The sequence below is a fragment of the Kogia breviceps genome, chromosome 7, assembly GCF_026419965.1.
Source record: "Kogia breviceps isolate mKogBre1 chromosome 7, mKogBre1 haplotype 1, whole genome shotgun sequence".
Lineage (NCBI taxonomy): Eukaryota > Metazoa > Chordata > Mammalia > Artiodactyla > Physeteridae > Kogia > Kogia breviceps.
The window spans coordinates 108,993,211-109,019,199 of NC_081316.1; the positions used below are offsets into that span (position 1 = coordinate 108,993,211).

General features: G+C 50.7%; 1 protein-coding gene across 10 annotated transcripts in view; it reads left to right on the forward strand.

The window, feature by feature from the left end:
• GRIK4 (glutamate ionotropic receptor kainate type subunit 4) overlaps window positions 1–25,989 on the forward strand; it is a 421,209-nt gene that overhangs the window by 115,401 nt on the left and 279,819 nt on the right. For 8 of the 10 annotated variants that reach the window (XR_010841462.1, XM_067039151.1, XM_059069793.2 and 5 more), the window contains exon 2: window positions 20,713–20,844. Coding sequence is in view for 7 of the 10 variants with exons in the window: in XM_067039151.1 (XP_066895252.1) it covers window positions 20,763–20,844 (82 nt within the window). In the remaining 3 variants the exon portion in view is untranslated. Of the gene's footprint in view, window positions 1–20,712; window positions 20,845–25,989 lie in introns of those variants that run through there. The other 2 variants (XM_067039154.1, XM_067039158.1) reach the window with 2 other exon arrangements.

The following is a 25,989-nucleotide window of genomic DNA, read 5'->3' on the forward strand; positions in this document are numbered from 1 at the left end:
CTCCCCTCTGGGACCAAGAAGATGGGAGGGCAGCAGGGGGCCGCCAATGTGGCCAAGAACCCCTGCGAAAGCCTCAGGTCATGGTCCCTACAGTGTATCTGGTTCCTGCTCTGCCTGCTGTGAATTTTTCTCAGAGGTAATCTGCCTGTGAAGTGACAGACCTGGCAATTCCCCACCTGCTCAGAATGGGAGAACTATTTGCATAATGCTTGGAAACATGACAGAGCTGCCCAAAGCACAGTAAATCAGCTTTGTAAATTGGGAGGCATAGGTCAAAGTCCTGTTGGTTCTTTGGCAGTTTGTAAAACTGCAGATGCCCTGGCAAGCCTTGCACGGTCACACCCGTGTCTTCCACCAGCTCCCCTCTGCCCCGAGCATTTTTACATTTCTATTGCTCCACCTAGGCTTACCTTGGGACTGACCTGCCCTGAGGGTCCTAGTTCACCATGCCCACATGCTGCCCACCCCCCGCTGTGACCCAGGAGGCCAGCTGCCTTGCCCCCTTTGTTTACTCTCCAGGAAGAGGCCAGAGGCGCAGCATGTCATAGGGCTTCAGGTGAAGTCGTGGCATAGGGTGCGTTGAAGTGTATTAGGGCCGTGCCCACACCCCATCACTTAACCTCTCCAGCTTCTGCTGCCTGGTTGTAGGTACTATTTTGAGTTAAGGCAGTTCTGCTTTATTAACAAAGAAATCCCCAGGGAGGTGTAATACTGTGGAACTGCTGTTAGTCATGGACAATTTAGTGTGAATTAACTAATCTGATGGTGTCCCATGTGACTGCAGGGTGGGAGGGGCATAAGGTCGGGTGATAATGGGGAGAGAGCAGAGGAGGGGAGCCAAGGGCACTGAGCACAAGCAGGACCCCTGCTGTGCCAGGTTATCTCTTGTTTGCCTTAAAATTTTTTTAATGTAAACTTTTCCACGGAAGTCTATCAAATATACCTGCAAAATGGAGGAATCATAAGTATACAGCTTTGACTTTTTACGAAGTAGACCTACCCTTCTATCCAGCACCTGGATTGAGAAGCAGCACCCCCATTGTCCTTGTCAGGCCCCAACCAGTCGCTTGGCCACGGTCCTCACTCCCCGTGCCTGTTTTGGAACTGGATGAACATGGAACCATACAACATGAGTCTTTGTGTCTGGCTTTCTTTTGTTCAACATTCTCTTTGTGGGATTCATCCATTGAATGTTCATTTTCATTGCTGTGTTCCATTGTCTGAATATGCCACCACGTACTGATTCTGTGGTTGACGGACGTTTGGATGTTTAGTTTTTGACACGGATGAACAGTGATACCTTAAATATTCTTGGACATGTCTTTATTTCTCTTTTTCGTCTTTTATGTTAGATGGTATTCTCCTGGGACCCCTCCTCTGACCTCCAGTCCCCAGGGGAGCTTCAGTGCCCCTCTGTTTGCCCACCACGGCACTCTGTAGTGTCTTGTGAGGGCAGGGAGGGTGAACCATGATATTTTCAGCCCTAGGCCAGTGTCTGGCATTGAGTAGATTCTCAAAAGCATTGGCTGAATGAGTGAATGAACAAATCTTGCCTACATCGCAGTTTTCCCCGGGGCTGGTCTTGACATCTAAGAAAAGCAGCTTAGGAAAGCTGTGTTGGGGGACCTTGGGGACTCCCTAGAGAGAGTATTGCTCTCTGGACTCTGGGCTCCACCTGAGTCCAGAGAATGAGCTCCCTGAGCATGGGACTGGAGTCCAGGACCATGGTCAGAAGTGTCTGGCCGGGCAGGATCAGGCTTTTCCTGGCATTTCACAGAGACCAGACGCCAAGCTGAGGCAAAATGAGCTTCTGCCCCCTTTGTATCTGAGGACCCTGATGCCACGGGCCTCCCTGGACATAGGTCTTTGGGCGTCAGCTGGGAGGGATGAGTCATGAAAAATAGAAGTGAAAGAGAAGATGCAGGAAGGGAGGGAAGTGGAAGCGAGGAGGCAAGAGGGGGACCACACACATGAACAAATCTTTTTCCTCTCCTTTCCAGAAGCGCGGCACAGAGGAGAACCAGGTAGGCATGGAGCCCATGCTCTTTGGGGAAATGAGTGACCTCGTGTTTGGGCTGTACTGTTTTCACCAGCAAGTAACAAAAGTGGAAGCAGGAACATGAGCCTGTCTAAATGCAATGTCAGGGTGCCCTGATGGGATGGGTTTTTTTTTTTTTTTTTTTTTTTTTTCCCCGTTGGCACTTGGCAAATCACAGGCAGAGTGAGTAGCTTCCTGGGCTCCCTGGCTGAGCAGTGTTGATTGAACAGGTTATTCTTTATTCATACACCTTTTGCTGAGCCACATAACAAATGTGCTGTGAATTTCGGTGCTTTAGAGAGAGGCTGATGCAGCAAACAGGACTACCTCCCCTAATATAATGGAGGCTAGTCAAATTCCACATACATCAAAGCCATTTGGGGTGCAATTGCTGTGTTTTGAAGTAAACATTACTTTTTTTTTTTTTTTTTTTTTTTTTTTTTGCGGTACGCGGGCCTCTCACTGTTGTGGCCTCTCCCGTTGCGGAGCACAGGCTCCGGACGCGCAGGCTCAGCGGCCGTGGCTCACGGGCCCAGCCGCTCCGCGGCATGTGGGATCTTCCCGGACCGGGGCACGAACCTGTGTCCCCTGCGTCGGCAGGCGGACTCTCAACCACTGCGCCACCAGGGAAGCCCAACATTACTTCTTAAAGAAGATCCACACCAGAATAATTATGTTTTGGCGTGATCTGAGGCTAAAGCTGGTTGAATCTATTCATTTGACTCAGTCCACATTTTCTCCTAGTGAAGTGTGCCAGAGTGCTTAAATCCTAAACTGCAGAATGCTTCTTCTTTCTCCTGGGTCCCCTTTGCCTACAGAAGTGCACCTCCCCCAACTCAGTCTATCTGGCTTCCCGTGATGGCATCTAAATCTTCATCTTATGCGTTCATTTCTACTAATTTACCAATTAGGTAGCACTTACTATGTGCCAGGCACTTTTCTAAGCTCTTTAACAAACATTAACTCATTTCGCCTTCACAACTCTATGAAGAGGCGCTTATTTTTAACCCTGTTTGCCTGGTAAGGGAACCAAAGCTCAGAGAAGTTAAGTAACATGCTGTGCTGCCTCTCAATTTTGTCTTCTGAAGTGGCATGAAAAGCAGAGGCCTGCCTTTTTCAGGAGTTAGAAACAACTCTCGGTGCCTTTCTTAACATCCTCCCTATCAGAGGTGACCCCTTGACCTTGAAGAGCAGAGGGTCAGCCCCTGGGGAAGAATTCACAGTCTGTGAAGTACATACAGCCTGGCTGAATAAGCAGCACCATGGACAGAGGCGCAAAGGGGAACTTGGAGTTCAGGTCAGCAAGGTCAGGTCTGCATGGAAGGGTTCCAAGGGCTTCGCGTTCATTCTCTTCATCTTGCTAGATATCCACGCCACGGATGCTCCTGGCATCTCTGGGCTTACTGTCCCTTTCTTCTAGTTTTTCCTTCCTCTGTCCTCCACCCCAGTCTCTGCTCTGGTGGCACCAACAGCCGCGCAGTTGCCCAGTCTAGAAGCCTTGGAAGTCATCCTGTTTTCCCATTTTTTCATGATCCACATCAGATCACCAGGTCCTGTGAACTCTACCTCCTGAAAAGGTCTCACATGCAAACACCCCTCTCCCCCCACTGGCTCTGTCTTCCTTCAAGTCACCTTATCTCTTGTCAGGACTTCTACATCCGCCATCCAACTGATCTCCCAGACTCCAGAGGCAACCCCTCTAAAACTATTTTTGAATTGTAGTCAGAGTGATCTTTCTATTTTCTTTTTATAATTCTGATTACGTCACCCCTTTACCTAAAATGGTTCAATGGCTCTTAGAATAAAATTCACGCTTCTTTTTTTTTTTTTTTTTTTTTTTTTGTGGTACGCGGGCCTCTCACTGTTGTGGCCTCTCCCGTTGAGGAGCACAGGCTCTGGACGCGCAGGCTCAGCGGCCATGGCTCACGGGCCCAGCCGCTCCGCGGCATGTGGGATCTTCCTGGACTGGGGCACGAACCCGTGTCCCCCGCATCGGCAGGCGGACTCTCAACCACTGCGCCACCAGGGAAGCCCTTTTTTTTTTTTTTCACGCTTCTTAGCATGGCTGCCAAAGCCTTGGATGACCAGGTCCTGCCTCCATCTGGGCGTCACTTCTCACTGCTTTCCGATCCCTAAAGGTCCCTATTTCCTCTCCCTTTAGGCCATGTATGTGCTGTTTCCTCTCCCACCCCTCCCCTTCCCTCTGGCTGACCCCAACTGATTGTTCAGGTCCCCACTTAGATGTTCTTTCTTCTGAGGAGTCCTCTCTGACCACCCCCCCAAGCCTGGCTTGGGGACCCCTTCCCAATGTTCCCGTGGCAACCAGGCAACACTTCCTCCATGATAACACCATGCACTTGGTGTTTGAATTTGATGGCTACCTGTGTGTTTATCTGTTTTGCACAGTGTCTTGTGTCCCTACTACCAAGGAGAGAGCTGATTTGTGGAAGACAGTTAAACAAAACAAAACAAACAACATTTTAATGAGTAAGTGCTACCTACCATGAAAAGGGCATTGATCCAGCAGCCAGGAGACTCAGGTTTTAGAACCTGCTCTGGCACAAATTCTTGACCTCGAGGAAGTCATTTTCCGTCTTTGAGCCTCATTTTGGTATCTGTGAAGTGAGGAGCCTGCGCTAGGTGGTCTCCCAGGTCCCTTGCGGCTCCGAGATTCTGGATGCATCTTCTGCATCGTGGCTTTGCTTTCTTAGTCTCCCTCAACTTTCCAGGCTGTGAGCACCCACCCTTCCCACCCCTCCTTCAGGATGTGCTGATAAGCAGAGCTTGGCTCCCTGCCTTCAGCTGGGCTCAGGAGCAGCCAGTGGCGGCCTTGGGTTCTCCTTGAATCCAGGACAAGAATGCCTTGAAATTCTCTGTTGTCCTTCTCACCTCATCTTGTTTGCTGTCAGAACATTGTAAGTAGGATGCTTCTAATGCTGCCTCTGTCTCTGATCAATAGGAAGGTGTTGAATCTACATGTTCCTGAGGCCACCCTTCCCCCAGCAGACCTGGGAGACTCCTGGTGGCCGCAGCCTTAGTCAGTACTGGGAGTGTTTAATCTCAGTACCCACTTACTGTTCACGTGTTTCTCATAGGCATTCAGCACATCTGTCGAGCACATACTACATGGCAGGCATTATTCTAGGTGCTTGGACACATAAAGAACAAAGTAGACGGGGCTTCCCTGGTGGCGCAGTGGTTGAGAATCTGCCTGCCAATGCAGGGGACATGGGTTCAATCCCTGGTCCTGAAAGATCCCACGTGCCACGGAGCAACTAAGTCCGTGTGCCACAACTACTCAGCCTGCGCTCTGAGAAGCTCGCGCACTGCAACAAAGTGCACCTCCGCTCTCCGCAACTAGAGAAAGCCCGTGGGCAGCAGTGAAGACCCAGTGCAGCCAATACATACATACATACATAAATACAAAGTAGACAAAACCCCTGCTCTCGGGAGCTTACATTTTTCACAAGCGTGTGTAGGAGCAACCCATACAAATAAGAAACGTCTTGGATAAGTAAATTATATACGTTAGGAGGCAGTGAGTGCTGCGTAAAGAAAGGGAAAGTAGAGCAGGGAGGATAAAGCCTCCCTGAGGCTTTATCTCAAATCTCTCTGAGATTTTTTGAGTCAAGACCTGAAGAAGGAGAGGGCGTGTGTCAATTCTTCTGGGGGAAGAACGTTCTAGGTCCCAAAGTGGGACCATGCAGGAGGTGTGCAGGGCACCGAGAGGACCCGGCGTTGCCTGGCAGGGCGCCGTGCCTGGTGCACGCGGGCCCGCCACCAGTGTCTGCTGGCGATCAGAGCGCAGGCTGCTGGGCCTGCGGCAGACAGAACTGTTTGCCTCCTGGCCCATCGCATGTTGGCTTTGTGATCCTTGGCAGATTACTTTGCTGTGTTTCTGTTTCTTCGCCTTTGCAGGAGGGCCCAGACCCAGGCCTCATGGGGTTGTTGTGGGACTTGATGAAGTAACCATGTGGAGGGGCCGGCTCACCGCACACGCACGGCGTGTGCCAGCCCAGTAACGTTGGCTCCCGGCACGCCCTTCCCCTGGTCTTTGGGCAAAGACATTTATCTTCTCTGAGCCTCAGTTTCTGCTTCCAGAACACAGAGGATAGTTATTCCTGTGCTGTCTGCTGCCTAGACTTTACTAACCATCATGTCCTACAATGGAGATAATAGTGCTTTAAACGTATCAATAGATGACGGGTTTCCAGGGGCAGGGGTTCTGTGTGTGCACAGACGTGTGTGAATATACATGGGTACGACTGCATGTGTATACAGTTCGGCAGGACACAGGTGGGTTTCTTATCCTTCATAGATGCTTCAAGGACAAGGACCCTGTATTTTTACACAAGACCTCATGCCTCTCACACACGAGGTGCTCAGTCGATCCTTGAATGAATGAAATAGTGCTGATGAAATGCTCTCTGCTGGATGAAATGTGTGGGTCGAACTCAGCAGAGCTGTTTGTTTCCAGGTAGCAGGGATGGGGTGCCATCATGAAGAATATTTAGAATATATTTATTGATGACTTAACTATGTACCGGGCACTGTGCTAAGCACTTTACATGCATTTCTCACTTAAAACTGCCAACAGCCCTGTGAGGTAGGGACAGTTATTATCAGGATTTTATAGATGAGGCACCTGAGGCTCAGCGGTCAGTGTCTTGATCATGGCTAGTAAATGAAGGAGATGGGATTGGAACCCAGCCTTCCGGAGGTAATGCACTTGCCTGCTACTCTGATGGCTTCCTGAGGTGTCACTGCACCTTTCCACGGTCTGATCTTTCATGAGGTGGGGAGGAGGAGGAGGAGGAGGAGGAGAGGAGGAAGAGGAAGAAGGCTGTTCTTTCAAGCAGGCCAGGTGGAAAGTCCGACTATAAAGTCACTTCCCAGGTCATTGGCAAACCTCCCCAGTCGAGAGGGAGAAGGTGAAGGGGTTAGCCTTTTTCTTGCCTGCAGTAGACAGTGAAGATGGTCAAAGACAAGGACTGCCGTCTGCTGAATACCTGAGTTTGTCCTTTTTCCTTTTGGTCTCAGAGCGTGTGGAGCACTTAGTGGAGCTGTGTGAGCCCTGGGCCGCATGTTTCCCGTTTAGATGCCTAAAACCTGAGGATGTGTGTGTATGTGTATGTATATGCACATATGGTATATAGTATATGCACGTATGGGGCGTGTATCTCCATCCTTCAAGACCAGGGTAAGGGTCTCTTTCCGACCGTGCCTGGGCAGCACTGAGCGCCCTCTGCCTCTTGCCAGCCCTGCCTTATACCTTGGCTCTGTGACTGCACTTCCCAGCCTGTGCCTGGAGACTGAGGTCCGTGCCTGTTTCTCCTTGAAAGAACGTCTTGTGTCATAGTAGCTTTCTTTCCGCTTGCAGCTGATGACTCGTGAATGCATACTCAGCATGGAGGTGAACAAATGAATGAACAAGTGACTGGTCTTCATGTCACCAGCCTGGGTGAGGCCATTAGCTACCCCAGTCACTCCTGGGTGGGAGGTTAACAGCAAAGAGGCTGCCTTCCTGTGGAGTGGGACGCCCAGCCACGGCCCAGAGCGATCCTGGACCTCCTTGGCCTCCAAGCTCCCGTGGGCACCCCAGGCTGTGTGGAGCTGACCCGGATGCTCTCCCCTTCCCCTCAGCTGGGCTGGGCGGCCAGCTGTGGTCGTCTGGAAGAGCTGTTCTTCTGGAGCCTTCCCCATCTGGAGCCTGCGTTCCTTTGCCCCGGCCTGCTGGCTTCTCCCTGGGTCTGAGCGGAGAAGGAGTTAGGATGTTGTTCTTCCACATTTTAATGTGTCCCACGCCTGCTGTGTCCCCCTATGCTCAAGTTCCGGGCAATTACCCTCCTGCTGGGTTTCGTTGCTGAGCATGGCAGGTGGGCCTTGTTTGTAATTCACTTGCACCATTAACGCTGGGTTAGCACCATAAGGGTGACTGATCAGCTCAGTGCCCCCAGCCCCAGATGCCGTTTGATAGCAGGGTGTTAGGCTGGCTTGGGGGGTGAGGCATTTCAGAACTCATCCTGATCTGCTTTCTCCAGTTGAAAGTGATAAGAGGCTTAATCTATTGGCAGTCACAGAGGACTCACAATCATCCACACTAATGGGAAATCTGTACCCAAATACCAGTCCCCCCAAATCATGGTGATTTGACTCTGGACGATAATAGCAACCATCATAATAAGAGCTCTCAATAATCTCAGTAACAGAACCATCATTGAGCACTTGCTATTTGCAGGCGTACTGCTAAGATTGCAGCTAATCTTTGGAAGCCACTTTAGGAATATCTAACATTTTCTCCATTTTGTGGTTGGGAAAACTGAGGTTTGGAGAGGTTAATCACTTGCCCAAGGTCATAGCTAAGTAAGTAGCAGAGCCCAGACTCAGGGATCTCGGTCTGACGCAGGCACAAAGCCTGTGCTGCTATAACCACTACCTTACCCTGCCCTCCTCTGGGATGAACGATGTGAAGTTTTGTGAATGGAGGTGAGGGCAGGGGAGAGATCTCCAAGTTGACATCCTAATTATTTTTTTTAAGATATTAAGGTGAGTCACTGAGTTGGGGGGATGATGAGTAGGATTAAAACACACTCCTTAGGTTCACTTTTATTAATTAATCCATCATACATTTATTGAGCTCCAACTAGGTGGAAAACATTGTCCTAGTTGTTTTACAGAAAACAAAAGTAAATCATTTATCCGTTCAGTAAATCTGAGAGATGGGGAGTCAGACGTATATTCTAGAACAAAAGACAGGGAATGAAATGTTGGGGGTGAGGGTGGAGGAGGGAAGAATTAAACAACCGCACACGTCTGATTTAGGAAAAACACCTTCCTTACTTTCTGCTTATTGAAACATGATTGACAGGTGGCAAAATCTAGTGAAACAAGGGTCACATATACCGTCCCCTTTGAGCTTTGAACAACCCCGTGGAGAAGACAGAGCAAGTAGCATGTTTTCAATTTTCTGGGAAACCGAAGCCCAGAGAGATTTTAGGACCTGACGGTGGTCGTGCAAAGAATGGGTGGTAGGCCCAGATTGGAACACCGGCTTTCTGACTCCAAGTCCAGACTTTTCTAGAATCACACCCGTTAGAGCCCAGCATATGGGCTGGGCCCCATCCAAGCTTGGTGCTATATGTGGTGCCCCGTGTCCTACTGAGGCTGCTTCTGGAGCTGCCTGGGACTCTGCTTTCCTTGCAGACCCAATGCTTGGCTGCTCAGAGACTTTCTTTTCCCGTTTGTGGGAAAATCTAGGGCCCTAATGTTCAGGCTGTATGGGGTCCACTCCCTCCAGGGTTGGCTTCCCCGCGTTCACATCCCCTCACACGCAGCTAAGTACCCATTAACTGGCCTCTCTGCTCTCCAGGCCACCTGGCACACCGTGGCCACATCAGTTTCCTTTAGGCACAGCTCCGGTCCTGGCCCTCCTTTGCCCAGAAACTTTCAGTGGCACTTTATTGCCTGGAGGATAAAGCCCAAGCTCCTTAACCTTGGCATTCAAAGCCTTCTAGAATCTGACCCCAACACTTATCTCTCCCTGGGCCCCTCAGACATCACGTGCTCCCGCCAAGTTGGTCTGGTCACCGTCCCTCGGACACCTCTTGCCTTTCGCAGTGACTGCCTGGAAGGTCTCCCTTCCTGCGCAGCACGTGCCTCGGCTCCGCGTGTGTCCAGCATCTTCCGAGAATCTTACTACAACCTCTGGGCCGCGGGAGGTCTTTCTACCTCTGTCTTCCCAGCACTTCTTCCCATTTGGTGACAAAGGCCGTCTGGCCGTGGAACACCTGCTTCATTGCTTTCTTGCATCATGAGTTTACAGGTGTGCTGATTAACTTACTTTTCCCACAAGGACATCTGACTTTTCCAGGAAGTTCCTCGAGGGCAGTCAGCATATCTGAGAATTTTCACAGCCCATTAGCACCCGGCACAGAGCCGGGAGGGCCCAGAGTGGGCAGAGATGCTGGTGCGGTGCACAAGGGTTGCCGGGATCTGGGAAGGGTGCCCCACCCAAGTGGTACTCACAGCCTGTCTCGCTCCTTCTGGCAGCTGGAGCTGGGCTTACGTGCCCCTTCACCAAGGGCCCTGTGGCCGGGGAAGTGTTGAGAGCAGGGACAGCCCCATTGCTAAGCTAAGGAAGTCAGGGATTTCCTGAAAGTCACCCTGAGAATGTGCCAAGGTGGGTGAAAAGCCTTCAGCCTCTGGACTTCAACCCAAAGACTCTGCTGGCTCTGCCTCTGGTTTCTGTGACATCCCCAGACCACGGCAGAGGAAAGGTGACGGGGCTTTGACGGGCTGGGTGAGAGCTTCTGGGGCCTGTGACTAATGCAGAAGCCCAGGGGGGCTCCTGGAGAGGGTGCTCTCTGTATCCCTGCCCCCCTCAGAGATCGGCTCAACATAGAGGGCCCCCCCCATCCTCCTCCCCATCTCTCCTTCCAAGGGAGGACCCTCCTCTCACCCAGGACCTGGGATCCTGCTAAGAACCAGAGCTGTGAATGTGTTTGAATGTGTCGGGGGGCGGGGTGGGTAAGCATGGAAACTGCAGGTAGACTTGGGGGCAGTAGCCGCGGAGGCAGCAGCGGGAGAGGAGGTGCTGGGGTTAGACTGTAACTGGGAGGGGACTGTGGCCCGGGAACACTCTCCAGGATCACCTCTGAGCAATGGCTCAGCTTTTGCTCTCCTGGCAGCCAGAGCACCTGGACCAGTGACGGGTGGTCCAGAGAGGCTGTGAGGGACCTGAGCAGGCCCAGCAGTCACTGAGCCCTTGAACCTGAGGTGTGATTAGCCTCTCTCTATAGAGGAGGGGGCCCAGGCTCAGGGGTTAAGTAACAGGTCTTGGAGCCAGTCATTGAGAAAGCTGGGATTCTATCTTGTTTTTTAAATTCTTAACTAGATTTCTTAATTGAAAAAGCCACCCAACCTCTTAGTTTGAAATGCAAGCAGTAGAGAACACTTTAGAATGAAAAGCAAGTCTGTCTCCTACCCCACCTGCAGTTCTAGAACCTTCTCTGCAGGGGGCAGCTGGCCAGCTGCAGTTTCTGTCCTCCGCCCCACGCAGAGCCTGGTGCCAGGCCTTTCGCAGGCGGATGCCTGTGAGTGCTGATGGAGTGGGGTGCGGGCAAGGGCTGAAGGGGACTCTGTGTGGGCTCTTAGGCAGTTCCCAGAGGTTGTGTTGTGCTTGGGTGACACCAGTGAAAGAAGTCTATCACTTTGCAATCTGAAGGGGACACCACTTATTTTGCTGTGGATGTTTATCGTGCAATATCTAGCTTTCCTATCTTCTTTACCCCCACACTTCTCCCATCCCTGGGAGTGCTGGGGGAGACGGGCCAGTCCTGGGCCTCCCTGAGGAATGCGTGAACTTGGGATAGCTGCCTTCTCACCTGCTCTGGCTGGGGCTTTAAAAAGACAGGGCCTCTTAGTTGCGGCATGCGTAAGACCCGGTGCAACCAAAAATCAAGTTTAAAAAAAAGACAGGGCCTTACTTTCTGCCAGTGACGTCTGAGACACCGAAAAGGCCAGCGTGTACATGAGGTGACCATGTGGGCGAGATGGAGCCAGGCCAAGGGAAGGGAGCTCATGACTGTGACCCAGATGCTCTCAGGCCAGGACTTGCTTCCTTATCAATAACAGAGCACTTTCCTCTGGCTCTGACCTCAGTGAGGCTGGAGATTGTCTGCATCCCATCATCTGTGAGTCTACAATAACTCATCTCTGGCTATAGATGGCTAAATTCAGATACGTCTCCCACCCCCATCCTCGTCTTCTCCAGGCTGCACAACCCAGCTCTTCCCACACCTCTTTATGGAAGGTTGCAGTGTACATAGCCTCACTCCAAGGCTTCTGCAGGGCAGCCCCTTTCCTCCCAAACACCCAGACAGATCCCGAGCAGGGGAGGGAGGGCTGTATTTATCTGGAGGTAATTAGAATGCTGTCCTTAAAAGCAGTTTCTCTCTGCATCTTTCTCCCCACTCACTCTCTCTTCCTCTGTGGATGCTCCTGTAAGGTCTCTCTGCTCTAAATGTGTTACAAATGACTCCAGCACTGGGCTATTTTCTTTCAAAGCCTCGGCTCACATGGTCTTTGCTGGGAGTTTGGCTCCCCAGGGCCCAGCCCGGTGGCCTCAGGTAAATGCCAGGGACATTTTTCCTCGTCCAGAGCCAGTCTTGCCCTCCACATCCAGCCCAGTGGTCCTCTTCCCACCTCTCCTGGCTCACCTCGCCTGGTGATTAATTCTCTATCTTCTCACCTCTAACCGTCTCCTTTGCGGCAGCGAGGAGATTTGGATGCTGTGGACTCCTCACCTTTTCTGTGAAGGATGCTGGATCCAGCACGAGGTTCAGGATGGTAATCGGCTTTAGATGCAGAGCCTTATCCTGGACTTGGGGACAGAGAGAGATTGGGGACGCCTAATGAGAGAGACTTACATAAGCACAACAGACACGTAGAGAAGATGCTCTAGGCTTTCCATCCTCGTGGGCTTCCTGCCATTTCCGACACTAATGGCGCTGCATGCCACCAGAGCCTCTGGTCTCCTGTGCTGTGTTATTTCCTCTGTCTGGCTCTGCTCCCCGCCTGCTCACCCCTGCCCCCTTCAAAGGACCTGGCTGACTCAAGTCAAACATTTCGTCCTCAGCAAAGCCCTCCCCTCCGGCCACATGAGGACCCCGCCACACACACTATATAGCAGCCTGTACTTTTCCTCTATCGTTTGTCATTATGGCATCTAGCTCCGTGGATATGGATTAATATCTCCTCCCTGGACTATAAGCTCCACCAGGGCAGGGACTGTATCCTAGGGCCTGGACACTGCCTGCCACAACAGGAATATTTGTTGAATGAATGAAGTGTAAATCATGTAGCAGTATTAAGTCTATTTATATGTTTTGGCCAGTCTGGCGTAAAGGAACAACAAACACCATTTTTCTTAGAAAGCACTTCACTCACCTGCAAAGTAATTCTCCAGCCACTGTCTCCTTTGAGCCTCTTAGCAACCCTGCAAGGTAGATGGTGGGAGTGTAATTTCCCCATTTCACAGAAGAAGAAATGGGAGCCCCAAGAGGTTAAGAGATGGGCCCAAGGTCACACGGCTCTCCATGTCCGGCCCCTGCCTTTGCTCCTGTGCCAGGCTGAGTCTAAGTGAGGAAGGAGGGCTGACTCTTCGGGGAAAGCTGCTGGATGGGGCTGACTTGGAGCAGCGTTTTGGAGGTGAGAGGGCCGTGGGTTAATATTAGCAAGAGGCGTGGCAGGTGGTCTCATTGGGAGAAGATGTGGATTCGGTCTAGGGTGCCTAGGATGGGGTGAGAGAGTGACAGGAAGTTGCATTCACTGATTGCATTACACCTGAGATCTCTTGCAACAGCTTTTCAAGGGAAGCCTCATCACCCATGGTTTAGAGTTGTGGAAGTGAAGCTCTCAGAGGTTAAGTAACCAGCTTAAGGATGCAGACTGACAGCCGGGATTGGAAACCAGAGACGTCTGCTCTGGCCTCTGGAAGGGGAACATTGTTTAGAGGTAGATTGAGGGCTTTGGTCTGAAATATACACAGGAGGTGGTTTGGAGAGGAAGACAGACTGGGGTTCCCCCGTGGCTCACTCATTAGTGCCGGAGAATTGGGAACAGCTTCCCTAGTTGCACGTCCTGAGTGCTAGCAGATACCTGCAGTGGCCCTGCTCCCTGAATGTCCTCCCCTAAAGTCAGACCCGGGCAGGACCAGCCCCTGCCGCTTCAAGGTCACATTGGTCGATGTGACCCTGGCAAGTCCCACTCGACCTCTCCACCTTTGGGGTCCTTGTCTGCCTGGCTTGAGGGGGAGAATGAGGGTCTGCCTCACAGCGTTCTGAGGAGCAGTGAGTCTAAAATTGTGCTTTGCACATGGAAAGTAAATATTTAGTAAATGTTATCTGTTATCATAAAGTACAATTCCTAGAAATGCAGAATCTCAGAGCTTAAAAGAACCTCGGAGATCATTGGTCTGATTCCCTCATGTTACAGAATGAGAAACTGAGGCTCAGAGAGGCTCAGAGCAGCCCACAGCTAGTGAACACCTAGGCCCCTGACTCCCGGGACAAGATCTGAGTCTGGGCATCGCATGCTTGTTGCCAGGGAGACAGGATGCTTACGCATACTGCCCAGCTGTATCAGGTCACAGAGGATGACTCTCCCCAAGGAGGCCACAGGGCCTGGGGTGCTGCTTCTCTGCCCTGGCCACCCCACTGCCTGCATATGCCATTAAAGCTGCTGGCTGCTGTTGGGAGTTTCTCTGTGTCAGAGTAGTCAGAAGAGCAGAGGAGCCCACGTCCATTTGTCTTGAGGAGCCTGGAGCGTCATGAGGAGTAATCAAGGTCTTGCTGCCTAGAGCTGAGAGAAAACCTGTAATTAATCTGGCTGCCCCTCTGCTTTCCTCTGTCCTCTCGCCACCAAGCACTGGCTGGTGGCTGTCTGCCTCCTCTCGGGCCCACCCTGGAAAATCACGATTAATGGTGTAATAGCCCTATGGGGGCGAGGGAGACCAGTGGAGGGACTGTTGACAAGTCAGGAGAGGAGAGGCCATCTAGCACAACTGGGCCGGGGAGTCCAGACACCGCTCACCGCGGAACACAGGGAACGGTTGCTGGAGGTGCCTGTCTGTACCTGTTAACCAGTGCTGGTGGGGAGTCAGCACCCATTCGTGCAGCTTCTCCTCGGGAGAAGCATCATAGCAAATGTGTCAGGAAGATACAGGCCTGAGAGAGATGCTCCCCTGCCTTCCAGGAGCGTATGGTCTGGAATAGAGAGAGGGCATAAATACGTACAAAGTTACACAGCCATTCATTCATTCATTCGTTCATGCATGTGTCGATGTTTGTTCGTAGCTGCATTGCACCGGGCACTGTTCTAGGTGCTGGGCGTGTAGCAGTGAATAAGAGGGAGAAGGCCCTGTCCTCGTGGGGCTTCATTCAAAATACAAGCACCAGAGAGAGAGTCAGAGAGGTTGAGGTCTGAAAGAGACGTGAGCAGATCTTCTAGCTTGAGGAAGCTGAGGAGTCTTGAGATACTGAAAAAATGGAAATTAGGTTCCCCCTCTGGAGAAAGTGGGGACCTCTGATTTCTGGTGTTTGGGTCCAGAAACATCTCAGGCAGGTAAATGCTAAAGCAGAGATGACACCTGAGAAGCCTCGCCCCCCAGTCTGATTCCGCAGCACGTCTTTCAAGCGCTCGCGGGGCAGCACGCGATCAGCGTGTGATCAGCATGCGGTGAGATGCTGCCTGGGCTGGCGAAGGCTGGAGGTTCAGAGCAGGAGAGCTGAGCTTGTTCGGTGGAGGAATTGCACCTGGACTGTACATTCCTTATGGGCAAGGACTCTGAAAGTAACTCACAAGGAAACAGTTCATGCCCACAGAGCCTTTTCCACATATATTACCTGATTGGATTCTTTCGTTATTTCAACAGATATTTTTGACCTTGGGCCTTAATCTGCACTTGTTAGGATTGTCACGGCTGCCCTAGGATGTCAAGAACAATGTCCTCAGTTGCATGGCAAAGTTCTGTTTTTAGACTCTCTGCCTTCTGAGTTACCTAAGGCACAGGATTGAAGACAGGCTCTGTTTAGGTGGGGACTGTCAGAGACCCTCAGAAATCAGAAGCCATATTTTTATGCCCACTTTGGACTTCAATTCTGCCAGTGCCTCCGTATTCAACTCTAGCTGAAGAAGGAGCCTGGGATTTGTGATTACACATGGTTAGACTCTTGCATTTGAACTTCAGCACTACTGCTTTAGTTGCATGACCTTGGATAAATGACCGAGCCTCCCTGAGCCTCACCCTCCACATCTGTGAAGTGGGCGTGCAATATTATCTTATAGGGCTGGAATAATAGTCATGAACAGCTAATTACTTCGAGCAGCGCGGGATACACATTTTATCCTCATTCCTCCTAATGATTCTGCGAGGGTACTTTTATCACTCCCATGTTACAAATGAGGAAATCGAGGTTTAGAGAAGTTAACTCACTTGCCCATGGTGTATAGCTACTACACGGCAGTGCAGGACTCAAACCCATGTCCTTAACTGTGACTATCAGTCCAAGCCCCAGGCACAGAAGAAAAGGTCAGTAAATGCTTCCCTCCCCTTTTCAACATATATTGATGTGATGACCCTTTGCCTGGATCTAGAACATTCTGTCTGCTTAGATTGTTTGTATTAACCACAGTGAATATACAAAATGTACAACCCAGACTGAGAATTTACTTCATCTTGGTGTAAACACAGAAAATGCCTTTTTGACACCATCTGTTCATTGATTTCATTCAGCCAATATTAGTAGAGCACCTACTGTGTGCCGGATAGTGTGTCGTTGCTTGCCACGGCGCCTGCATCACAGCTGACAGTTCTGTGGGGAGACAGGCAGCATCGTCATAAGCAGGGTGTGTGCCCTAATGACAAATGTTCCAGGTGTGGTGGCAGCAGATGGGAAAGGGATCACAAAAAGCCTCAGAGGGGAGGTAGTGCGGTGATCCTGGAAGACACAGTTTCCGGGCCATTAGGGGATGAGACCGCAGTCCGGGCACAGGCAAAGGGTGGGTGCTGAGGGAGCTCTGCGGAAGGTCCGGTGCAGTGGGGTGGGTGGTAGAGTCAGGAAGGCAGGAGCCAGATCGTGAAGGGTTTATCTGTTGGGGTTAAGAATTTGCTTTTGATCCCCAATGCAGTGGAGAGCTATGGAAGACTTTGGGGGCAGGGGTATGTCATTATCAAGTTCACATTTGGGTGAGAACCCTTGGCCACTCAGCAGAGAACCAACGGAGAGGGGGAGACCAAGGCGGCTGCCGTTGCAGAGTCCTGGTTGCTGCTGTAGGACGTCTGGACCGTGGTGGGTAGGTGGTGATGTAGGCAGGGCTGCTGGGACTTGCTGACTCAGTAGCTGTGGGGACGAGGGCTCTAGGGTGCCTCTCAGCTTTCTGGCTGGGGTGACTAGTGGATCGTGGTGCCACCCACTACGAAGGAGGACGTAGGAGGAGATGCAGATGGCGGGAGTGGGGGAGAGGAGACCTCCTCCTTAGGACGAGGCGTGTCTGAAGTGCTGTGGGGAATCCAGCTGGAGATTTCAGGAGGAAGCCGTCTCAGTGCAGGTGTTCTGGGCTTGAGATGCTGATTTAGAAGACACACCATGCAGGTGGAAATAACTCGTGGGTGGAGGTGAAATTCCCCAGGGGTGACGTTAGTGGGAAGAGGGTTTAGGTGCTCTACGTCTAGAAAATTTCTTCTTTTATTCCTAAATTATTAAATTATTTTCAGTTAATAAAGGCTGCACAGTTAGGTTCTAAGACCAGCTTCGTCTAAACATTAAACTGAAAATAAGACCTCAAATTTCTTTGTGTTTTTTGTTAAAGAATCTGGAAGCTTCGTGATCTGCTCTCATATGCAGATAGGTAAGTGACAGAAGAATACCCAGCGAAGTCAGAGACCTGGCTAGCCCTGGCTTTGCCTCGTAACGGCTGTGTTGACCTTGAGCTAGGCACCTTTCTTGAGCTCAGCTTCCTTGTCAATAATAGAGCTTGTTCTGTGGATTTAAATAAGATAAAGACTATGGAAAGAATTTTGCAAACCCTTGAGCCTTACAAACATGTGACATGATGGTTCCTTTTATTCCTGTAAGGTTTGGAGGGAGATTATTTCTCATCTTTGTATCCAAGAGCAGCCCCAAACCTCAGCCATTGTCCTTACATGTGGTCTCCAGGATCAGCCAGCCTTCAGGGCCGTGAACAATGACTGTCAGGCCTGCATGGATTAAGTGTAGTTCTGTCACCAAATAAAATTTACACAGGCTAATCTGACACCTATTTAGCGGTCTGCATAATAATTATTGTGCAGCAGGCTGACTGGGCATAAATGGAAGGCATTTGACAGAAATGATTATATTTGGTATTACTTTTATATAGCCTAGTCAGATTTTTACAGTTCTTTCCTCTTTGACAGTCCATTCATTTTGCCACTCAACAAATAGTTATTGAGGCTGTAATATATGCCAGGCACTGTTCTAGGCCCTGAGAAGACAGACAAACAGGATTTCTGTTCCTGTCCCACATCCATTGAGCTTGAATTCTAGTGGGGAGACAGTCACTGAACAGTCGACTTTACCCATAACAAGTAAGAATGCCAAGCTTCCCTTGAGACTGTGTTTGCTTTCATCTCTTCCTGCACGGGCATCCATGGATTAAGGGACAAAGATTCTGGGCCTGATTTGCCAACAGCAGAGTTGCCTTTGCTCCAATCCTTTATCCTTTAAAAAAATTTTTTTTTATTGGAGTATAGTTGATTTACAATGTTCTGTTAGTTTCAGGTGTACAGCAGTCCAATCCTTTATCCTTTATTCTCCTCTGTCTCCTTATAGCAGGCAGTGGCTTGAGGCCCTCCATCCATTGAACAGATATCTCCTGTGCACCTATTCTGTATAAGTAACCTCTGGGGATACAGCAGTAAACTGGAAACAGTCCTGGCCCTTGAGAAGCTGGCACTGAGCCCAGCACTAGAGGCTGCTGGGATGGCATAGAGAGGCACCCGATCCTGGCACATGGCAAGGGTGGGGGGGAGAGGAGCACGCTCCAGGCAGAGGGGACTAGTTGTGTGCAGGAAGCTGCGAGGTACTGGGTCAGGCTGCAACACCGAGCTTCTGTGGGGAGGGGGGATTGTCATAAAACAAAAGCTTTACTAAGTGTAACTCACATACGGAAAAGTGAACATTATCATCAGATATGTACAGCTCGACAAGATTTCATAAACTGAGCACACTTTGCTCAGCTCCTGGAATAAGAAACAGGATGTCAGCAGCACCTCTAGAAGATGCCCTGTGTCCCCTTCTAGTCACCACCCGCCTGCAAGGGGCATCACTAGCTGGACTTCTTACAGCACACAATGGTTCTGTCTGCATTTGTACTTTTTATAGATAGAATCATACTGTAAATACTCTTTCGTGCCTGGTTTCTTCCACTCAACATTATGTTTGTGAGATTCATCCACACAGGTGCATGGAGTTGTTGATTGTTCATTTTCATTTCCATATAAGATTCCATTGTATGAATGGACAATGTCTCTGTCCATTCTGCTGCTGGACATCTGACTAGTTTCCAGTTTGGGGAAACCCAAAGAGTGCTGCTGTGAGTGTTCTAATATGTCTTTGGTGAGTGTATACATGCATTTCTACTGGAAATGCCTATGGTAGAGTTGCTGGATATTAGGCTATGTGTAAAGCTCTAATAGACCAGTTTTCCACAACAGTTACGTTGACTTACATTCCCACTGACACAGTAGAAGAGTTCCAGTTGCTCCACATCTTTGCTAACACTTGATAGTATCTTTTTTCTTTTTTTTTTTTTTTTTTTTTTTTTTGCGGTACGCGGGCCTCTCACAGCTGTGGCCTCTCCCGTTGCGGAGCACAGGCTCCGGACACACAGACTCAGGGGCCATGGCTCACGGACCCAGCCACTCCGCGGCATGTGGGATCCTCCCGGACCGGGGTACGAACCCGTGTCCCCTGTTTTTTTCTTTTTAAAAGTCATTCTGGTGGGTGTATAATGATATCTCATTGAAGTTTAAAATTGCATTTTCCTGAATACCTTTCCAAGTGTGCTTCAAGAGCTTTTGATATACCATTACCGAAGTGTCTGTTCTAGTCTTTTGCCTATTTTTCTATTGGATTGTCTGTCTGGAGGTGGGGGGATGAATCACTTTAATACTAGTCTCCTAACCAAAGGTGACCTTGGTTTAGCATATTTGCATATTCACCAGCCCCTCCCTCACCCCAGTGATGGGGCGGGGCTGGTGGCCTGCAGACTCTGATCTCAGGGTGCCAGGAGGTCTCAGGGAGGGACAATACTCATGCTGCCTTGCAGGGAGGCAGCTCCTTCAAGGTTCTGGCTTTGACTCCAGCCTCAGGAGGGAGAGGGGCTGGTGGAGGAAGGATGGGGAGGGGTTAGTTTTCTGCAGATGTGGAAACCAGCTGATGACCTGGGATGTGCGCTTCTGCCCTCAGTATTTGCTGAGAAGCAACCTCTCCCATCTGGGCAGAGAAGCGACCTCTCCCATCTGGGCCAGGGAGGAGCTGACATTTGTGTAGCCCCTGCTCTAGGCCAGTCCTCTCCTGTGTTCTCCTCGGCCTCAGTTCAACCCATCCAGGCACGTGTTGTTATGCCAGGTCTACCTGAGAGGAAATGGAGTTGAGTGACCGAGAAAAGCCACCCAGCTGGCAAGTGGAGGAGCTGGACTGGAACCCATCACTTCCCCAACATCACTCCCCAGAGAGCAGGGCGTGCGATGTGTCCGGAACGATGGCCTAACCTTCTCACCCACTCATTTTCTGCTCACCCAAGGCTCCTGTTCTTAAGAGCAGATGAAAGTTTTGATCCCCAATTAGACATTTTTTAAAAAGTGGAGCCCCATGAATCATTCAGCCACAGTGACACCCTCCTGCCCCTGGTTTGATGGCGGTCAGGGTGGGGGAATGGCTTTAGAACCTGAGGCTTCTGTGAATCTGGGCAGAGGCAGGAAAGACAGAGGCCTAGAGCCGGCCTGGAACTCCCCTACAGTCACAGCGATTCGTGGAGGGAGTGTTGGTCCTCCGCACGGAGGCTGTCTGGGTGGCAGCTCGGGCCCTGGGCCCATAGGACGCTTACTCACATGCTCCCTCGCTCTCCCGCAGAGTTATGTCATGCCCAGACCAGCAGAGGGCTCCATGAGGATTTATAGAAGATGCCCCGCGTCTCGGCGCCTTTGGTGCTGCTTCCCACGTGGCTCGTGATGGTTGCCTGCAGTCCGCACTCCCTGAGGATCGGTAAGTGCTGCCCCTGCGGCACCCTGGGGGCGGCCCAGCCCTGGGCCATGCCCCTTCCACACCCCAGGTGTCCGCAGGGGACATCTGACCCTGTACTCTGCCCTCCCTGAGTTTGGCTGGGGCGAGGGTGGTGTTGGGGTGGGGGGGCAGCCGACAGGCTGACAGCTGCAGTCTGCTCAAGCTTCCCAGCTCCCCTTGTGATGGGAGTAAAGATGTTCAGTGCCTGTTGCAGTCTGTGGTGGACTCAGCTGGTCACAGCTGTAGGTGAAGGAGGTGGGAATGGCCATGGGGCTTCCAAATCTAGGGGCTAGAGAGCAGAGCAGAGATCATCTCTTCTCTCCTCTGATCAATCCAAGAAGGCTTCCTGGAGGGTGTGTTCACATGAAGTGTTCTTGGTGCCCCTGACCCAGCTGCCTGGCAGGGCCTTTGCCTTGGTGTCTGCTCGCCCTACCCTGGTTCAATGGCGTGTGTCCACCAGCTCCCTCCCTTGTCATTGCTGCCATGGGGGTGCCCGTTCTGGGTGTGGGCAGGCGCTGCCGCCGCCGGCCCCATCAGCGTCCCCGTGCCTGGCAGAAGACTTGGCTCTTTCTGGGGTCCAGGAGTGCCTGAGAAATCAACTGCCTCCCCTGCCCCCCAACACCTCCAAGACTCAGCAAAGCTCCTCAACTGCAGGCTGGGCCACTGCCTGCTGACCCGGGTCCTCGGGGCATGGCCCCAGCTGCAGAGACAAGGAGACACAGTCCAGTCCAGCAGACACTGTGTGGTCATCCGATGGCCTGGGATAGACGTGGGGTTTCAGGGATTGGGGTGTGTACTTGTGTATAGGGAAGAGAGTCATTGTGGACAGACAGGTGGGGCACAGCAGTGAGAAATCCAGGCAGATGTGTTGGTCACAGGAAGATCAGTCCAATGGCAGGAACCCCGGGCAAGGCCAGGCAACAGCCCTAGAGGGACCCAAACACCAGGCAAGTTATCCAGATGGGGGCCCACCTGAAGCCCCTCTGCCCAGATTGGGGTGGGAAGGGGGTAAAGTGGATCCTGAGAGTGAGGCAAGATCCTAAACTTGAACCTGAAAGGGTTAGAGGATGATTTAAAACGAAGATCATGAGGCAGAATCCCAGGGACCTGGCCTATAGCTCCTGAATTCCTCTACTTGCAATTAGGACTGGTTCTAAGGTCCCAGAGATTGGCATGATGGTGGTGTGGGTAGTCAGGAGGCCCTGGCAAGGCCAGGCATCACGGGCCAGAGGCTGAGCTGCAGGTCCCCGAGTTACGGGCACGTCTCTCCGTGCATATGCCGTGGCAGCTGATTGGAATCAGAAACAAGGGCCAGTGACTCAGTTCTTCCCCTCATCCTGCCTTCGGCTCAGCACTCTGCATACTTGAAAAAAGGAATTAAAAACAAAGTCTTCCCTCCCTCTTCCCCATTCACTTCTACTGAAACTTCAAAACCTAATTGAATTCTGCTTAGCAGCAATGTAAAACGGTTCATATCCTTAAGATGCTTAATTTGTAAGTGCCTCCAGTTATTCAGCATTTGCTGTGAGGTTTTCTCCTCCTCTAAATGAGTGGCTAAAGCGGTAACCCATCAATTTCCATTTGTCGCTAATGGGAAGCGGAAAGGGATTGAGCCGGAATTGGCAGCTCCTCGCGGCCTCGGCTCTCCTGACACTTGTTCCCCGCGAGAGAAGCAGAAAACAGAGCTGACAGTTCCCTGTCTGGCCTGCTGTGCGACAGTGGAGGGCTTCAAAGGGACCCTCAAGCTCCCATCCCCACGCTTGGAACAATGCTTGTCCAGTTCTGTCCTCTCTGCTGGCACTCGTTCTGGTTCATGCCGGGCCATGTCCAGCTGATTTCCAGCCAGGGGCCCTGCTGGCTCGCAAGGTCAGACTGGGCCTAATCTACAGAGGCCAGGAAGCAGAGTGAGGCCAACAGAGAGGAAAGTAAAGCCAAAACAGCAATGCCAGGGCTTGCTTTGCTGTCTCCCTGGTTATCCTGGGAGCCAGGAGCTTTATGGATGGAAAGGTGCTAATTACACGGACTCCAGAGGGGATGTGGAGTAGGGCAGGGATAGGAGGAGAAGTAGGTCAAGAAAGCACAAGTAGCTGTGCTTAGTGGCAGGCCGCCTTCCACACGGATGGGCTGGACCAGCATTGATGGCGACGGGTCCCCCAAGTCCTCCAGAGGCTCGCAGGAAAGGGAGGCGCTGCTGCTCCTTCCCCCACTTCCCGCGGGTCACTTCTCCCCACATTTGATTCTTCCGGGGTTCCTCCCAAACCTCCGGCCTCAGAGTAGATGGCCATGAGTGAGGCTGCACGGAGGGACCAGGAATCTCAGAGATAAATTGCCCTGCCTGTTCCAACCCCCGCCCCGCTTGTCAGCTGGTGACAACGTGGGTGTTTGTAAAGAGGTGGCGAGCCCACTACCCTGCCGTGGGACTGCTGTTTTTCATTCAAGTGAGGCACGGGGCGGGAGATACAGCCAAGCTGTCTATTACAGTGTCCGGTGTTTACTCAACGAATGAGGCTTTGGGTAAGGGAAAGGGATTTTATTTATGATGGCGAGGCTGCCAGCATAAATCCCCCAAACTCTCACACATATGTCAACCTGTTTCAGTCATCTTTCTTCTGAAAATGTCTTCTGATTTTGTTCCTGTCCCTCTGGGTCCTCTGAGTGATGACTGTGAGAGCCGCAAGTTAATAAATGCCCCGAGAAGACCACCCTCACCATCTCTTCAGCCCTCCATGACTTAAAGGGATCATCATTGTATCTTACAACCGTAAAGGATTCTGTGGATTCCATTTTCCAACCTGCTCATTTCACAGATGAGGAGGGAGGCCCAGAGTGGGTGGTGATTTGGCCAAGGTCACACAGCGAGTAGGGGGCAGGGCTGGTGGCAGTCAGATCATCTTTTTCCAACCATTCTCCCATTCCCCTGTTCCAGCACACTTACTGGGTTGTGCTCTGATTATTATGGCATTTTCCCACCAGATTCTGAATTCCAAGGGCGATCGACCACGTAACACAGGTCCCGACGCTTGACGTATGCAAGCATATCACACAAGCTCAGTGAATGGGTGGGTGGATGAGTGCACGGCCCTTGCAAGATGTGGTTTCCCAAGAACACGTTCAGCATCATTGTTCTAAAGTTTCTTTTGGTCTTCCCTGTGCTTAAAGAGGTAGACTTATTGGAAGAAGTAAAAGAAAAAGGAGAAGGAGGAGAAAGAGAAAATGTCCGTCTATCTGTCTTACTTAAAAGAGAAAAGAGGAATGGGCTGGAGATCCTGATTGGGTTCTAAGGCAAGTTTTGGCTATACTGGTAAAAACAGGGATTCAACTATTCATTTATTAATCCACTCAACAAGTATTTATGGAGTGCTATGTGCCAACACTGAGGACACAGTGCTAAATAATAACAATCCCCCTAATAATTACCACTTGGAAAGACCTCACTCTCTGCCAAGGCACTGTGCTAGGTGTTTCACATATTTCAGGCAATCTTCACATCAGAATTAATGATCAGATGTTATAGATGAAGAAACAGAGGCTTGGGGAGTTTATATAACTCATCTGAGGTCACACAGAGACTGCAATTCAAACCTGTCTCCAAAGTTTCTCTTTCTGCTTTGCTGTACGGCAGCTTTACACCCCTGGAGACATTTGGGATATCCCATTATCACGGCAATCACATTAAATATATTGTGTTCTATCTGGCAAAGGAATTGAAAGATGGAATCGTTATTGCTTTTATAGTCTGTTGCTCTTTTTTTTTTTTATTTTTTTGCGGTACGCGGGCCTCTCACCGCTGTGGCCTCTCCCGTTGCGGAGCACAGGCTCCGGACGCGCAGGCCTGGCGGCCATGGCTCACGGGCCCAGCCGCCCCGCGGCATGTGGGATCTTCCCGGACCGGGGCACGAACCCGTGTCCCCTGCATCGGCAGGCGGATTCTCAACCACTGTGCCACCAGGGAAGCCCTGTTGCTCTTTTTTGATTCTTTTACTCCCAAATAATTTCCTAAGGACCCAGACAAAGTCCATCAGACAGATGAGGAAACAGGCCTGGGGATTTGAAAGGCTCGCTCAGGGTTGTACAGAGTCCTGCTCAGCGTGGGTGGCACTAGACATCAGCAGGTTATTGTAGCAATTGAACCTCTTTCTTGTTTAAGTTTTCCCTGTGAGGTGGAGCAGCAAGAGCTTGCATTTATTTGACACTCTGTCTTACTAAGACCCCAAGCACTTTATAACTCCCATTTTTTACTGAGGTGGTTTCCCTCAATGAGCTCCAAGTCCTGCAGAGAGAATGTTAAACATAGAACATTCAAATGTTATGAAGATGAAGATAATAAAAGAATTGGGGGAGGCAAGGGGGAGGAATAAAAAGCACTGGTTTTCTTATCCTGTTCTGCTATGTATTAAATATATCGGACACACCAAGATCCAAATATACCAACAGAATTCTGTGCCTTGCCGAGAACTCACTGTGGGGTTTTTTGAGTAGTGGGCTCCCCTTCATACTGTGACCATGTGATATGATCACGTGATGTGATTTATGAGAGTTGGATCAGCGTGTAATTCTTGATCTCTTTTCCAAATTGAGTCACCCATATAAGCAATCAGTTGGTCTTTCACATTAGTGACAAGTAGGAATTGATGACTTTCTCCTTCATCTGTCATCTAGAGAGAGAACCCGTGTACAAAGCTTTCTGGGACACAGATCCCTCCCCTGACAAACACCTTAGGAGATCTGTGTCTTTCTTATTATGTCTGTATTCCTGGGTCTAGCACAGTGCCTGGCCCATAGGGGTACTTCAGAAATGTTTGCAGGGTGAATTACCTAATGGCAAGTTTTGAATCTTGAACTGACCTGTCCGTTTTCAGATGTCTCTTCTCCCAGATATTGGTCAGTGCTCAAAAATGCCAACTGGTTTTATTTAACAATAAGTGTACAAAATACATATTTGCAAGAGTAAATATTTCGCCAAAGACAGTCCATGAGGGCGTCTGCCTGCATGTGTGCTTGCACGAGGCTGTCTGTTCTCTCCTTCCTGCCCCAACCCTGCTGCCACCACATCTTCAGAGGGATGAGGGAGACTTGGCTGCCGTTAGAAAGGCATCCAGGCCAGTGTACCGTGTGGAGTCATCTGTC